The sequence below is a fragment of the Haliotis cracherodii genome, unplaced genomic scaffold, assembly GCF_022045235.1.
Source record: "Haliotis cracherodii isolate W230 unplaced genomic scaffold, xgHalCrac1.p SCAF_9, whole genome shotgun sequence".
Classification (NCBI taxonomy): domain Eukaryota; kingdom Metazoa; phylum Mollusca; class Gastropoda; order Lepetellida; family Haliotidae; genus Haliotis; species Haliotis cracherodii.
This window is the reverse complement of record NW_027266343.1, coordinates 49,331,348-49,348,451: the sequence shown is the minus strand read 5'-3', so window position 1 is coordinate 49,348,451 and position 17,104 is coordinate 49,331,348. Positions and strand designations below refer to the sequence as shown.

General features: G+C 38.5%; 1 protein-coding gene across 2 annotated transcripts in view; it reads right to left on the bottom strand.

Annotated features, from left to right (window-relative positions):
* The window catches only part of LOC139453293 (hexokinase type 2-like), a 70,641-nt gene extending 53,537 nt beyond the window's left edge, over positions 1 to 17,104 (bottom strand). The window contains exon 1 of one of the 2 annotated variants that reach the window (XM_071234936.1): positions 16,860 to 17,104. In XM_071234936.1, coding sequence (XP_071091037.1) covers positions 16,860 to 16,934 — 75 coding nt within the window. In that variant the 5' untranslated portion in view covers positions 16,935 to 17,104. Of the gene's footprint in view, positions 1 to 5,948; positions 6,435 to 16,859 lie in introns of those variants that run through there. The other variant, XM_071234932.1, reaches the window with a different exon arrangement.

Sequence of the window (17,104 nt, the reverse complement as noted above, 5' to 3'; positions counted from 1 at the left end):
AGTAAAACCATCTGTCTTATGAAATACACATTGAAAACAAAATTATACAAAGAACACTTATTACCTACATGTATTAATCAACTGCGTTTGACATGCAGTAATTAAAGTTAAACATCATGGCAGTAACACGTCCAGCTATGAGCTTATCAAACCAATCCAGAAACTTGAAATTGTTCATTATGAAAGCCACACTCACCACCCAATACAAAGGCCAATTGTAATTTCAAATCAATGGGATTTGTACTGCGTATGACCTCTATAAGCTCAATCTGGTGTTATATTTACATCTTTGAAAATATCTACACAAATACATGTACAAGAGACACCATAAAAAGGAATAAGTTGCACTGGCAATGTTCTAGACTAGCATCTAGTCTCTGAAATGAACTAAAACATAAAAGATAACAAACAAAAAAGAGCCGGGAGACTTTCTTAAATTTCAGATACTGCTGTAATGTTGACTTGCCAAATAATATAGACTTGCATGGGCTGTTTTTGATATATATTGTTTCAGGGTCAGTGTGGCGGACTAGCAATGCTCTTTACATGGATCTAAACATGTTATCTGCTCACAAATTCATAACAAGTGAGTAGGAAAAGTCCATGCTACCATTAAAAGACATTGTTCAATCTTCTTACCATGATAAAATCATTATGGTACGAAAAGAAATAACCGCTCCATGTAGATACTATTCTATCAAACAACATGACCCGTGAAGATCTGGGGTAGAATAGGTCTTCAGCAACCCATGCTTGCTGTAAAAGGCGATTATGCTTGTCGCAAGAGGCAACTAATGAGATAGGGTCATCAGACTCGCTGACTTGGTTGATGCATGTCATCGATCCCAATTGCGTGGATCGATGCTCATGATATCAATCACTGGATTGTCTGGTCCAGACGCGATAATTGACAGACCGCTGTTATATAGCTGGAATATTGCTGAGCGCAGCATTAAACAACAAACCAACAAACCTATCAAACATATTGAAACTTTCCCATTCCCACTAGGTATTGATAGACATTTTCAACAATGCCCTTAATATATTTTTGATAAGCAAAATAATAAAGCTTTTAACAAGCCTAATTATTTCACAAGGCATAAACTGTCAATCACATATGAACTACACAGTACAACATGACCTTGGAGCTCTATTTTGACGACCTCACATTCCATAGGGCACAAAATAACTACGGTAATGAACGGAGCAGGGAAAACAGATATGTTTTGGGAACATCGGGGGAAAGTAGGCCACTTTGAGGAAGCACTTCACAACATGTGGTTTTGTTATTTCAACAACAGGTGCAAGCACAGTGCTCATAGAATATCAGACAAACGTCATCGGGACCTGCAGCTGTCACCAACAACGTACATCCTCATTGGACAATATGAGTTCTAGCCTTTATTACTGGGTCAATATAGGATATTATAATCATGGAAATATATATACAAAGATATATTGAAGTGTTGGGGTTTCTTATGCTTTGTCAATATACATGATACATACCATGTATGTATACTGATAAAAAAGGGAACATATAGACATAATGATGGCTATTGGTTGTTGTCTTCAATACCTTTCCAACTGCATTCTAGTCTTTATTACAGGATCAATATAGGATATTATAATCATGGAAATAAACACTGGAACAAAAATACTGAAGGGTGATGTTTTCTGCTTTGTCCCTGAGACATGTTAGAAATTCTATTTCAAATTAAATAATGCTTACTTCAGTTCATGCATAAATTATTGTTGTTTTGTTTCACGTCTCTCTCACATCCGAAATGCCCAGCGACAAGCGTGACAAGAGAAACTATATATGTTATTGTTCAACTTTTAAGAATTGTGATGCAAGGATGATTATTAAGATAATTATAAAAAATTAATGTTTCATATCTGATGATATCTGTATGAATAAATATTGATAAATGAAAATGACTGAATGAAGATTATGATTTTGAGTTTTAAGAAATACACACATAAAAACAGACGCTTTACAGATCTTAAATTATCTATGCACAGGCAATCTCATTAAAATCAGATCTTAGTTCTCGCTACCACTAAACAAAGATCTTAGGACATCCCATAAGGGCTCACTTCAGAACGACCTTTCATCCAACCAATCAGAGCATCACTTACCAGATCATGAAAGTGACTGCCGGAATGCTAATCATGCAACCTCGAAAACTTTAACATGGGGTATTCCGAAAGATAGTTACGGGCTCAACGACTGAATCCATACAATCTAGACCATATATTAGCCATTCCAGAATGTTTTGTTCAGATTTCAAATTCGTAATCGAAAATTTGTAAAAATATGTTTCGAAGCGTAGTCACCAATTAGAAATTAGTGCCGTAAAGCACGAGAAAGCTGCCTTCTGATTGGCTAATGTCGACTTCTTGTCAGTCATTCCATTGGTCGCTCAAAGTTCACGAAATGTCAGTCTGACGTGACACGTAATGGGATGTCCTCAGATCTTTGTTTAGCGGTAGCGAGAACTAAGATCTGATATTAATGAGATTGGTGCTCAGGTGAGTTGAGGTGAAATGGGGTTTAACGTCAATAGGAGGGACATGGAAGGGACATAACTCATAACAGACACTGGTGGCTCTGCAATCGAGACAGGAAATTCCAGCCTAGTTTGTCAACATGGTCAAGGATGGATACTGTACTTTTATAGTCAGTTAACGCCCTTGCTTCGGGAAGATGAGGTTTTCGGACATCATACGTTTACAGGTGGCCATGTTTGTCACAATAACTGGTGCAATAACACGGGGTGTAGCATCACACAGACATTATAAATACTCAGATGATATCTTGTCTTAGAGAAAGTTGTCTTTTAAAAGTAAATGAGATGTTTTACGGTTGTTCATGTGATTAGAGAGAAAACTCTGAATGTTTCTTAAGCAGGGATATTTGAATCTAGGGATGCCCTAAATCTTCAAAACATTAAGATTTAGGTCAAAACCCTTTGATGTTTGGATGCTTAATTTTATAAACTGTTATTAATATATGTAACATGTCATCATTGGACAGGGGACGTAACCCAAACCCACCTCCCTCGACACATTGTGAATCAACCTAGGGTGTTGGGGTGGACAAGGACACACAGGTACGAGGTGAACCTGTAGTGTTTAGGCGGAGGTTACTAACCTCAAAATATATCCAACATAGGACTCTAGGCATTTACTGTGCTCAAAGGACTCTACTTGCCTACTAAAAGCATTCAACATATTGAATATGCCAAGGGTGTTTTCAAGCATATCACCAGCTGGAAAACTCCCCTTTGAAAAGGATTGGTGCACAGGGTACATTTTCCACACACATCATTTTGATATAGCGACAAGCTTCAGGACAAACAAGTACAAGACAGCTACTTAAATTGTCATGAACACATACGTAAGTGGATGCAGTTTGGTGGAGATGACAAAAAGTGGAGTTTTACAAAGCTCTAAACACAATTTCAGTTAACACTGACATGTCAGCTTGATGTGGGAGGATATCTCAAAGTTAGGCAGGTACAAAGAAAAGGGTGACAAAGATGTTTGCCACCTTGATGAAACCCACAAAGTTGGCTGTTGACTACACAATCCTGGCATGACTAAGGGGCATAACTCTGCACAGTAAATTGCACCATAAAACAACTGGGCTACCCTAAATGCCTGTCAAACAGTGAGTAAGTGAGTGAGTGAGTTTGGTTTTACGCAGCTTTTAGCAATATTCCAGCAATATCACGGCGGGCGACACCAGAAATGGGCTTCACACATTGTACCCATGTGGGGAATCGAACCCGGGTCTTCGGCGTGACAAGCGAACGCTTAAACCACTAGGCTACCCCACAGCCCCTTGTCAAACAGAATCCTCTCTATACCATCACTGATACAGAAAGTCATAGTAGAAGTCACATTTCATGGGCTAAAATTGTTTTTTAAGTTGTGACATCTGTCAGCAGTGATTTTGACACAAAAAGCTGTATATAGGTCAAGGACTTCAACCCAAGAAGTGTAATAAGTCAGGGGCTAAAGTCAATAAGTCAAATCACAAGAAAATGGCAGACAAACCATAAAAAAATCAATGCAATACCATTTGTGATTCGATGAATATATACGATCTGGCCAGTGAATGTCACAACAAGAAAAGCTCTGTTCTATGTCACTATAGCTCCTGGCAGCGTTTCCCTGACATAGAAAGACACAAGCTGCTCAGAATTGATGGCTGTGCATTGTTATATAAAATCAATACTGCAAGACGGATTAATCCTTACTATTTACTTTTTAATCACACAAACCATCTGTCAAATTGAAATTTTATCGGTTTATGACAGACGGCCATCTGAAACTCTGACTTCATAGATAAATCATGTGTAAAAGTCGGAACATTTCAGAATTCTAAAATGTCCTCATATACATATACACTTCTTAGTGGACATCCCATTACAGGTCACGTCAGACTGACCTTGCGAACTTTGAGCGACCAATGGAATGACCAATCAGAAGACAGCTTTCTTGTGCTTTATGGCACTAATTTCAAATTGACGACTACGCTTCGAAACATATTTTGACAAATTCTCGATTACAAATTTGAAACCTGAACAAAAGAACACCCTGGAAGACTACCGTATATCGCTGTGTATAAGGCGACCCCACGTATAAGACGACCCCCCTGTACACGCCTTAAAAATCAACCCAAAATCCTATACTCCGTGTAGGAAAAGAGATACAAATCATGTTTATGTATGGAAATAGTTATTAGAACAGTTATTTAGGACGAAATGCGAAGTTTTATTGTCAAATGCTGGGCTGGCTATCGGACGCCGGTTGACATCGCCAGTGGAAAAAAATGTGAGATCTTCGACTCCGTGTATAAGACGACTCCCCTTCTTAGCCCCCTCATTTTAGGTACGAAAAACTCGCCTTATACACAGCGATATACGGTAATAGATGGTCTACATTGTATGGATTCAGTCGTTGAACTCGTAACTATCATTCGGAATACCCCATGTTAAAGTTTTCGAGGTTGCATGATTAGAAATCACATTCTGACTCTCACTTTCAAATAATCAAGCCTGGACCAGACAATCCAATGATTGATATCATGAGCATCGATCCACGCAATTGGGATCGATGACATGCATCAACCAAGTCAGCGAGCCTGACCACACGATCCCGTTAGTCGCCTTTTACGACAAGCATAGTCACCTTTTACGGCAAGCATGGGTTGCTGAAGACCAATTCTACCCCGGATCTTCACAGGCAAGTAAAGTAAGGTCAAGCTGACAAACCAAGAATCTTAGATTTGAACTCAGGACCATGTAATTCTGGTTCCACTAGGGAACACAACCCTGTACAGAGCCTGATGAAGATGACTAAGTGTGCTCTTCTAGCGTGCCAACCAGAATACTTTCACAATAAACAAAATAGTTTATTTGAAATTCTGTTCATAAGTATGTTTATTAACCCTCAGGTTGTCCACTTTACTTGTGCAACTTACATTTATCCCTGGTTTCACATAATATCAATCGTCACAAGGTTTCTAAGTGTCCCTTAAAGGCACCAGGTACTAAATTTAACTGTGCCATAATGAATTTAACCACTAGCACTTTAATACAAGGAATTGTGAATTCTGCTAACACTGACAAGTACAGCTTTCCAAACTGCTTGTCCCTAAGCCTGAGAACAAGTCGTCCTCATTAAATAGTACTTTTTGAGAGCTACAACTCTGAACCAGTTAATGTTTCAATCATGCTACAAATTGGAACTGAATAAAACTAACAGAAAATGTAAACATAGTAAACAGTGTTGTCTTGGTTAAACAGGACATGTTACAAACTCAGAGGACTTGTGAAATTCAGTATCCCCTAGTCCTTCGGATTAGTCTTTAAAAATATATAATTTCTAACGCTGATAAATCCTACCCCTCCCAGCCCAAGTTCTGACAACAGTCCTACCTTCTCGTCTTGAGTCTGAGGCATGAGTGCCAGGATCGGCCAGAGAAGAAGGGCCAGGAACTCCACCAGCTGCACTAGGACAGCGAACACCGGCTCCGGGACAATGCGAGCCACATACTGGACAATGACACTGACCGCTGGCTTCACCAACTCATCAACGACAAGTCTCGTCTTCGACAGTTGTTTCCGTGCAGAGAGAACCACCATGACTCTAACCTACCAGCACGGTCTACAAAGTGGGCACCAGTTATGCAAGGTAGACAGACGTCAGAGGGTTGACAGACGTCAGTTTATACACAGCTGTCACAGGTGGTCCAACACTGACAAATCTCATGGACCTTAACTCCAGTCAAATAAGATCACAGTGATCAATAAAGTTGATGATTCATCAAAAACACATGTATTTCAACCAACAAAAAGCTTTTGAATAGTAGTTAAATTGATAAAAAAATAGAAACTGCAGACTGTCAAGTTAACAATGTGAGAGCCAGAGAGAAGAGAGTTGGGGAGATGGAGCGTGGAGAGTGTATCTCCAATAGGGGGCGGGTTTAGGATCAAAGAGTAGTCTCTACACCAACTGGAGGCAGGGACACTACCATGTGACACAGGAGGATTGATGTATATTTTCTACACATCCCTGTCACCTAACAGTGGGGGTTAACACAGGGTCTGTTTGTTCTGAACTAGACAAGCAGAACTAAAAATATTGACAGTTTTTTACCCGTATGTTAAAACCATGTTTTGATATATGGGCAAAATCATGTGAAGGGCTAGTCTGACAAACAGAACCATCTGAAATGTCCTACATCCTACAAACGGTAGAAATTCAATACATTAATGTGTATGTATGTCCAACAATACCATTGTCAAGATGTTGACAGCTGTTGTGTGTATGGAACATACAGTAAACATGACACAGAAGTGTCACAGCAAGGTTGTGTTTATTCAGATATATGAAAATAAACAACTTGTACTTTTAAGAGTAGTGACAGTGAGTGAGTTTGGTTCGACACCGATTTTGGCAACATTACAGAAATATTACAGCAGGGACACCAGTAGTGAGTATGGTTTTATGCCGCTTTTAGTAATATTCCAGCAATATCACGGCGGGGAACACCAGAAATGGGCTTGTATGTTTGGAATCAAACCCGGATCATCGGCGTGATGAGCAAACGCTTTAACCACTGGGCTACCCGACTGCTTGGACACCGGTAGTGAGCTTCACACACCATACCCATGTGGGGAGTCACATCCCATACTGACTAGGGATGGAATATATATATTCTGGTAATCACATCCAATACTTTGGATGTAATGAATGGAACAAAAAAATAATCTGTTACGGCTCGACAAATACACCAGTCAACTTGACCACTACCATCCTATTTCTGCTGGCCAAGATGAGTGGTCAATGGGGACGATCATCTGACCTGGAAACTACCTTTATAAATATTTTAGCAAGATTATGGGCTGAAAAAAATTGTCAACCAGTCAATTACTACTCATGAGTGACAACAGTTGAGTGTTATATATAATGTAGACTAGTGACTTTCATTTCTTTTCAAAATTGAAATATGTTCTGTTAAACATATCTATGTATGACTGATGATTAACTTGATAAATACATTAAGAATGGATGAGGTGAGGTGAAATGGGGTTTAACGTCGCGTCCAAGATTATTGCACTTATATAGTGATGTGCATGCACGTGTGTGTGTGTGTGTGTGCGTGCGTGCGTGCACTAGTCCGGACTGATGCCGATTTATAGTGCTAGCTCACTGAGATACCATGCCTCAGTTTACATGAATATCCCACTCAGACACAGTATACTCACTCCGAGCCGCCCAGTCCTTGTTTTAGCCCCTTAATGCTGAGCGCCAGACAGGGTAACAACAAGTACCATCTTTTAATGTCTTTTGGTATGACGCGGCCGGGTATCAAACCCCAGACCTTCCGCTCTACGGGTGGATGCTCTACCACTAGACCACGGAGGCGGTGAAAGAACGGGTGAATTGAAATTAGGCTTCAATGTCGCGTTCAAGATTATTGCACTTACACAGAGATGTACATGCATGTACTTGTACTAGTCTCAACTAATGCCAGTTTCATAGTGCCAGCCCATTGAGACACCATGCCACAGTTTAACACAGTGTACTGACTCTGAGCCAACTAGTCCTTGTTTTAGCCCCTTCAAGCCGAGTGTCAGCCATGGTAACTACAAGTACCATCTTTTACATCTTTTGGTATAACACGACCAGAGGATAGAACAACCGATCTTCCGCTCTCTGAACAGACGCTCTATCCACTAGGCAAGCTAATGATTGTAAATTGCATGTAACGCTTCACCCATTGGAGGAGTGGTCTTCAAATTTGGCTGGTAGATTCTACTGTTTACTGACATTTTGACTGGTATATATTCCATGAATGTCAACCCTCTCTGCTAATTAGATCGCATTTTGAAACAACTTAATTTAGTTTCCTCTTCATGATGCACACGTGTTAGATCTAGTGCTGGATATCGATATTGATCGTAGAGACCGATAATCAGTAACTAAATATCGATCAATTATCAATAAATATTGATTGGTTGGTTTGTTGTTTAATGCCGCACTCAGCAATATTCCAGCTAATATAATCAAGTCTGGACCAGACAATCCAGTGATTAATATCATGAGCATCGATCTACGCAATTGGGATCGATGACATGCATTAACCAAGTCAGCAACCCTGAACACCCGATCCAGTTGCCTTTTACGGCAAGCATGGGTTGCTGAAGACCTATTCTACCCCGGAATCTTCACGGGCCCAATAAATATTGGAGAAATAACTTTGATCAATTTGAGCAAATATACCAAAAGCTCTGAAAGAAAACAACACACCTGTAGTTCACGTCACTGGTGAGTGGTGACAGCTATGCATGGATCACTTTGTGGACATTAAAGACATAACAAACAAAACATTGCTTTCCGTCTTCAGCAACGGACAATATAGCAAATCTCACTTCGGTAAATAATCTATTAATTTCATCGCAATAGTTAATGTAACATATTATCAATGACACAATTTTCATTTCGATAAGCGTTAATATTTCTTCCCTTTGATCATGTTGATAATAATTCTGATTAGAGATTATTTTAGCCAGCCCTAGTTAGATCAGCATGATTCGTAAGTAGCATGGCATGAACATGGTGCCAGAACTATCACCTTAATACAGTCTGCGCGGACATACCATCAAACCATAAGCCCACATCATCAAGTATTGTTTCTGGTGTTACTGGTATTGTAACAAAATATGCATCGATGCAACGCTTTTCTAACCAGTGTCCTGTAGAAATAGGTTTAACAACCTTTAAGTTTGAAAGGTTAGAGAATGAAAGTTATTTTACTTCACCATCAACAAAGGCTAGGCTTGGCAACCCCCAGTGACTGATGGCACGAGAAACGAGTCATGCCATGCCATAAATGTACATCCACACACAATCAGTCAGGGTACACATTGTAACCACCTGCTCTGTCCAGAATCCTCCAAGGAGGACAAAAATATTAATATGATCCATAATTTCTTCAGGATGACCCTCACCAATGTTTCCATTTTCCTCATGCAGTGATCTACGGACCTGCAATTTACAATGCTGAGTAGTGCCCCTTTGATGTGATAGGATCAGAAGCTAGATTCTTTCCAATTAAGAACCTTGGTTTATCACCATAACATTGCTTGTTGGATTAACTAAACTGACAAGCAATCTGATTCACATTCAGTTCCTTCCCACAAGGTGACATGTTGTTCAAAGTCATGGCCCTCATTCCTTTGTTTTTTAAAAGAATGTTGTGAGACTAACAATGTTCAGATGACATAAAATAGTCCAAAGACCTTCCCGAATACTGTACAATTTTTCAGCAACACTCCCAACAAGTCTATCATGTTTCTGTAACAATGCTGCAACTCAGTCCCGCAACTCCCCAGTCCATGCTAGACAAGCCAGTGAGATCACGTTCAGTTGCACCCATCAATACCTGAAGGCAGGACAGTACAGGTGGGCAGTATTACTGGTATACCACAATTTGAAACACTAATGAATACGTATCTTCATCACAATATGTTTGAAAAATACCGGTATATTGCGTTTTTCAAAATCATACGTATTGTAGAAATTACAGCAGGAACACAGGATGAAACAATGTGTACATTCTGACAGCTATAGGTCTGCAGTGCAATCAACGAACCCAGCTGACACTAGAACACAGACACACGATCGGTTCACCCTTCCTAAACACGCCATCACATCTTTCTCTCCATCACCACCCAAAACTAACTGCCCCACTACTTCACACAATTGTATCATAAATCAAAGAATCTATACATGTACACAACACGGAATGTAACAAACTTAAGGATACTACAAACAAACCATGAGCATGAAATGAAACTGGAGGGAGGTAACGCCATCATGGAATGTAAATAATATATCTGTTATAATATAATCGCTAATACATTAAATTACGATCGGAACACACTTTGTGGAAGACCTAGAAATTTGATAACTGCAGATTTGTTATCTCCCGCATGCCAATGAAAGGAACAGCTGATCGTGGTAAACATGTGAAATTGTCTGTCAAAAGATCTATAATTGTACTCGTGCATAATTCCTCCTAAAGTCAGCAATGAACAGAAATACATAAATTATAATGTAATTGGTATTTTATTTCAGTAGACAATGCACATAATCCAGTAATATACACATATTTTGAAATATTCTCAATGGAATAATTCATGTTTGAAAAAATAGGATATGCGAGGATATATCTTTATAATTTAGTAACATTAATTGCAACATAGTTCGAGTCACAAATACCGAAAATCAAATAGTTTCCACTGTTTGAAGACAAAATATCTCCGTGAATAGCAAAATCTCATCACACACCAAAAAATCTTATTGTTATCGGACCAAGAAACCAGATTTTCTCTCGTCAAAAATTCCAGAAAAAGCCCTGATAACATATCTATTACTTTATCCATTGTGACCAAAGCAACATCCAACAAAATACGAAGTTGTCAATAATGTGTGTGTGAGAGAAAAGGTTTTTTCATTAGGCTCAGAACCAATTACAGATGAAAGAACACAGGCAACACACATGTATTGTGGTACATATCGCAGTACATACAACATTATTGCAATAACTTCATTGCAATTCAGGTCATAACCCCTCACTATGATTCAGGTATTGCAAACTTGGCAGATTCGAGGTCAGATGCATTTTATGTGGGTCAAAGATTTATGTCAGTTGGACCAATGCATTTTAAGTCAATTCAAATTATTTACAAAACAATCATTGATTTATATATATTTTCATCTGAAATATTTAACATAATCATATGAAGATATTAATCGACCTTACCTGTTTACTAACATCTTCCCTCCTTGATTCACAAATTGATGGTTAGGAGGGAGTGAGTGAGTGAGTTGGGTTTAACGCCCTCTTAACAGTATTCCAGTTATATCACGGCGTGTCAGCTTAATGTGGGGGGAAAGCCAGAAGTGATGCAGGTTTCAGACGTTTACTTCATTGAAACCCACGAGCACAGGTATGGTGCTGACAAACCTAGATCGGGGCGAAGCGGGATTCGAACCCACAATCATACGCTTCTGGCGTGCCCAAGGTACGCAACGCTGCACAGAGATGATGGTTAGGAATAGAACATCCAATGAAAACCATCATTACAAACACTCAGAGTTTGTTATCAAGAGGTTCAAATAATGTCCACAAGGTCATATGAATGAAAATATCAACACCATCAAAAGTACTGTACCCGATCACCACATCACAGAAAACCAAAAGCAGACAAATATGGCTAGCACATGGTTTTCTTTTGGTTTGGGAGAAGGAAAACGTAAACTTGATGAAGTTACAATAATTGTACACTACTGAAAACATAGGGGACCAGTGGAGTTTCTCAGCTTTTGATCCAGGGTCAGGTAACTCTTGCTTGATTTTTCAACCCCTGTGGGTGTTCAGCATTGGATTAAAACTATGTTGATGAATAGAATAGAAAATCTTTGAATGGGTGGACCAAATATTTCTTGTTAGACAGGAATTTATCTAGGATTCCAAACTAAGTGTAAGTCTGTCATACAGACCCTGAAACAAATATATCCAACACAGCCTATGCAAATCTATAATAGTGGGCAAGTCTAGATTACTGCATTTTCAGAAAATCAAGACAGTCTGTGGGTCCTTTTTTATCACGTTTTAAGATAATTTAACACAAAAATAAATTCTGTAAAATTTCTGTAAAAAGTTTTTACTGTCATTTGCTACAGACTACAGGCTGTATGAGCAGACCCGTGAAGATTCCGGGGTAGAATAGGTCTTCAGCAATCCATGCTTGCAGTAAAGGGTGACTATGGTTGTCGTAAAAGGCCACTAACGGGATCAGGTGGTCAGGCTCGCCGCTGACTTGGTTGATGCATGTCATCGATCCCAATTGCGTGGATCGATGCTCATGATATTAATCACTGGGTTGTCTGGTCCAGACTTGATTATTTACAGACTGCCGTCATATAGCTGGAATATTGCTGAGTGCGGCGTAAACAACAAGCCAACCAACCAACTGTCTGAGCAGGGCCAGATCAAAATCATGTTTGAACTCACAAAAATCACGGAAACAGTGCTATTCTCTCTTCTTGAATTTCTGTCACAAGGTGGAGGCAAACAGGACAGAACAAGACAAGCTTTAGACAACCATGTTAAAACAAATCTGCTATCAGAGTCTACATTACCATGATCACAGGGGAGGTGAAATGGGGTTTAACGTCCAGATTATTGCACTAAAAGGAACTCTTGATTATGATGCTTCATATAGAATACTAAACGACCTCCCATGTAATACCGATTTTATGAAACGAGTGATTAGTTCTGGTATCTGATAAGCGAAAGCTTGCTAACTGGATGTGTCATAATTCAAACCTGATTCCCCAAATGTCTCTGCTGACCTTGGTAACTGAAAACAATTTCTCATCAACCCTTCACAATGAAGCTAGGGGCGACCTCATTCATCTAAAACTGACACACAGCTAGCTTCTGTCATAACACTGACCTAGACGAGGTGTTTTTTTAGATAGCTCTAACAAAACCATGCTACCAGACGTGCCACATTGACAGACATGAGCGGAAAGGATTTGACAGGATTACCCAAAAGTGACGTGAATCTTACGCAAACATTTGACAGGTCGCAGAAATGCTGCTTAAAAAATGACAACAAAGCATGTCCAAACAAATGCAGAAATATCTGCAGGATATCTTTAAAGCACTGACCGAATTTGTCATCTCGACCTTTGGAGGAAACCAGACTTTGTCTTCAGATTTATGTGGACTGAGAACGTGCTGTTTGATATCAGGATAATATTCAAGCACGGAAGCTTTTGTATACATGGAAAACTAACAAAACCAAAGTGATATTTACTAGGGCTGCAACAAATATGCGATAGAGGCGAATAAGATACTTATCACTAATATATGGAAATGAATATGAATATTTATTCATGAATACAGTAACAGGTCATCAGTAGATGTATTATCTATTATATTCAGTGAAACAATAACAAAATAATTTTTTGAACATGGTTTGACCATGTCGACATTGACAGTGTTAATGATTAGTATAATATTATACATCAATATACTGCACTTATCCAGGTACCGGTATCTGCTAAAATACGACAATGACCAGTGACCACATAACTGTCAAATTAAATATATAAGAAGGCGGCCTTTTAAGAAATCTACATATGCATATAATTAGTTCTCATAGATATTTTTAGGTAAAAATCTCACTGTATATCTTTTGCAAATATTCGATTTGTGTGTCCTTGAATAACGAGTTTAATGCATGAAGGGATACGGTTCGATTCACTGAATACATGAGTTAATCGTAAAGGCCCTAATATTTACTATCTCCGTTTATGACATTTAGACATTTATGATTACAATTAATACAAACAAGGATTTATCTGAGATTCCTTACCAAGAGTCCCTGGCAGGCAAATTGGGAAAAATTGTTAATATGTTTGAAATTGGGAATTTTTAAAAGTTCACATTTTCTTAAATTCAGGAGTATTTTGAGATTGTGTTCAATGTAATTATATAACAAAGCATTAAAACCTGTTTCTATTTATTGGTTGTTATAAATGAATACAGGTTTCTATGAAGCCATAAACAGAGCTCCAGATTAGCTGCGTATCTGCGTAAAATACGCATCAGAAATGCAGAAATACGCAGTCAAATAAAATCCAAGTGTATCAAATAAGCAACGAACATTACAGATACGCTACAAAAATAAAACTTGTGTGTATCATCAAAATATTGTGAAGTTACCCTGCGTATTCGATTAGCAAATCAGCAACTTATTTTGAAATTATAAACGGGCATTCCGTCAACCTTGCCAAGCTCCACAATGACAGTTACATCATGATCACTTGCCATCACACTTTCTTGTGGAAGTATCGTGGTATTTTTGAGTCCTATAAAGCTCTCGAACCCACACGACACCAGTTTGCAGGGACTAGATGAATAGTGTTCTTAAATATTTAACTTAAATACCCACATGTGTAAAAACTAGTGGGTAGACTCTAACAGAAATTTGAATACCCAGATAGAATTACTGATATGATTTTAAAATACCCACAACACCAAAAGCTTATCTGGAGCTCTGCATAAAATTAGTTATAGGGTTCACTCTAGGAATTTTCTGACATGGGCCCTTTTTGTGAAAATTTCCAATATTCCAGAGGTACACCTACACTTGTCAACACTGCAAAATGTTAAATTGCCCCATTGTTTTCGAAAATGTGGGCCTTTTCAAATTAAGGGGCCCTACCCTAGAATTATCCCTGTAGTTATAGATATTAATACAATTATACATAGTTTAAACATGAATTGAGAAATGTTTAATTCTAAATTGGGAGTTATTACTGACATTTGCTGCAGACTTGGGGCCGAATATCAAGATATGTCCCTGACAAACCAGATCATGTATATATTTTATGATTACAAACCAGATTTTATACACAAGGGAAACAGGTGGTTTCAGCATGTAATATGGCATCAACATCTGACATGAATAATTTAATGAATGAGTAAGCAAATCAGGACATGACAGCATGTCAGCTGGACATGGAATGACATCAGTTGATTACACAGTGTCTCATGTGTCCATTGTCGGCACGTGTATATCTCATGATGGCATCTAATCATGTGGAGAATATCATGGAGGTATCCATACAAATTTTAATTGAATATTTACATCATGAATACAAATAAGTTTTGTTGGGGACACAATATATATTTTTTTTAAACTGCATAAAAAACTGGTACAAATGTTTTCTCTGGAAGGCGACGTCATATGATATAAGTTCTTTCTACAACCCATTTTTGGGTGGGTGGGGTAAATGCTTAAATAGACCCCCTAAATCTTAATAATAATTTTGGCAAATTGGGATCTGGCTAGAGATCCACACTGACCTTCATGCTTAGCTTTGATATTTTTTTGGGACAAAATAGAAAGAATATGTCCATATTTTATAGCACCCTTAGGCTTGACAGGGAAAATGGCATACAGAAAAACACAAGAATCAGCATTTATTGAACATGTTATATAACCATGATCAATTATACTTCCAAGCACAATTTGTCATTTGTGAGATCAGATTTGTTCTGAGGCAATACAATGTTTCTGTGGGTCAGTGGTATAAAAATTTCACAATACAGTGTACACACAACAGGGCTGTAACCATTCAGCAATACCTACTATATCATGGATACTAAGGTACACACGATACTTGAACCGTCAGTTTGTGAGATCACGATATGCTATTAATAGAACAGGAACTAAGAGTTACCTCCCATAATGGCAGAAGTGGCACAGCGCCACCTGTAGGCATGGAAGAACACAGGGATGTGGTAGCTGATTACTAACTGTTACATTTAATAACCATCCCTTCATGTTTTGTTCTAATGGTTCCTTTTGCCTGAGATAACACTAAATAAATGTATGAAGAAAGAGGTTTTAGTGCTGTGTTTCGGTGATCTCATCATTACTTACTATTTGATGTGCGTTAGAAATTGGCACTTGTCTTATAGTCCTTACCAAATTGCCCAATAGTAAAGGTACCCTAAGGACTAGTAGAAATTGGCCCATTTTAGGGTTTTGCTATATGCTATCATTATGAGGACTAGTGGACAAAAACTGTTAGTTTCTAACCCTGGTGTAGCGTGATACAAGTGGTATTGTCGGTCCGTTTAATGAAACGAACCGTATCGCAAGATATTAGGCGATACTAAGCTCTAATACTCAATGTACAGAGACTGACAATACTCCATAGAGGCCTCAATGGATGCTATATTCATCTTTCTTGCAATAAAAACTGAAAACAAGCTCAGTGGTGTTTTCTCATTAAAATACTATGTCATGAAACTTCAATTACAAGAGATGTTTACTGTTAAAATGTTAAAAATTCTTAAATTTTACTCTTCAAACCAATAGACATGATAGACATCACTTAAACTATAAATTGTATAATCAGTTTTACTGAATACACTATGACCGGTTGCATCTAAAATTTATGAGGAGCAATCAACAGGAAGAAATTAGACCCGACAGTGACGAGATGTATAGTAATGTATCGAAACACACTGGCTATATGTTATTTAATCTTGATATCTGATACAGATATTGTCTGATAGAAGTTAGATTATCACACCGATTCCAACCAACAGTCAAAATAAACCCACTTCCGCTGCATGTGCGAGGTCGCAGGGTGCAAATATTTGCGTGAAACATGAAAACATTGGCGGCTCGTGACTGACAGTGAGTGAAATCGTGCCAGATATTGATAATAAAGAATAGTTTACTTACAGCCGATTTGTCTACAGGTTCAATAAATGGATCTCTCCTTCGAGATGAACGTCTATCGGGTCGCGACTCAGACATTCTTTTTGCCGCCTTCGTTTTGTCAAGGTCAGTCGGTCATTGAGGAGATACTACCATTCGGACGACTCCTTTCAATATTGTTTACTCAGTCGCCGTGACCTTCTACAAACCAAGGTCAAAGTCAAATTTTCTTCCAGATTTCCCGAGAAATACGTGGATGTCGGCACACA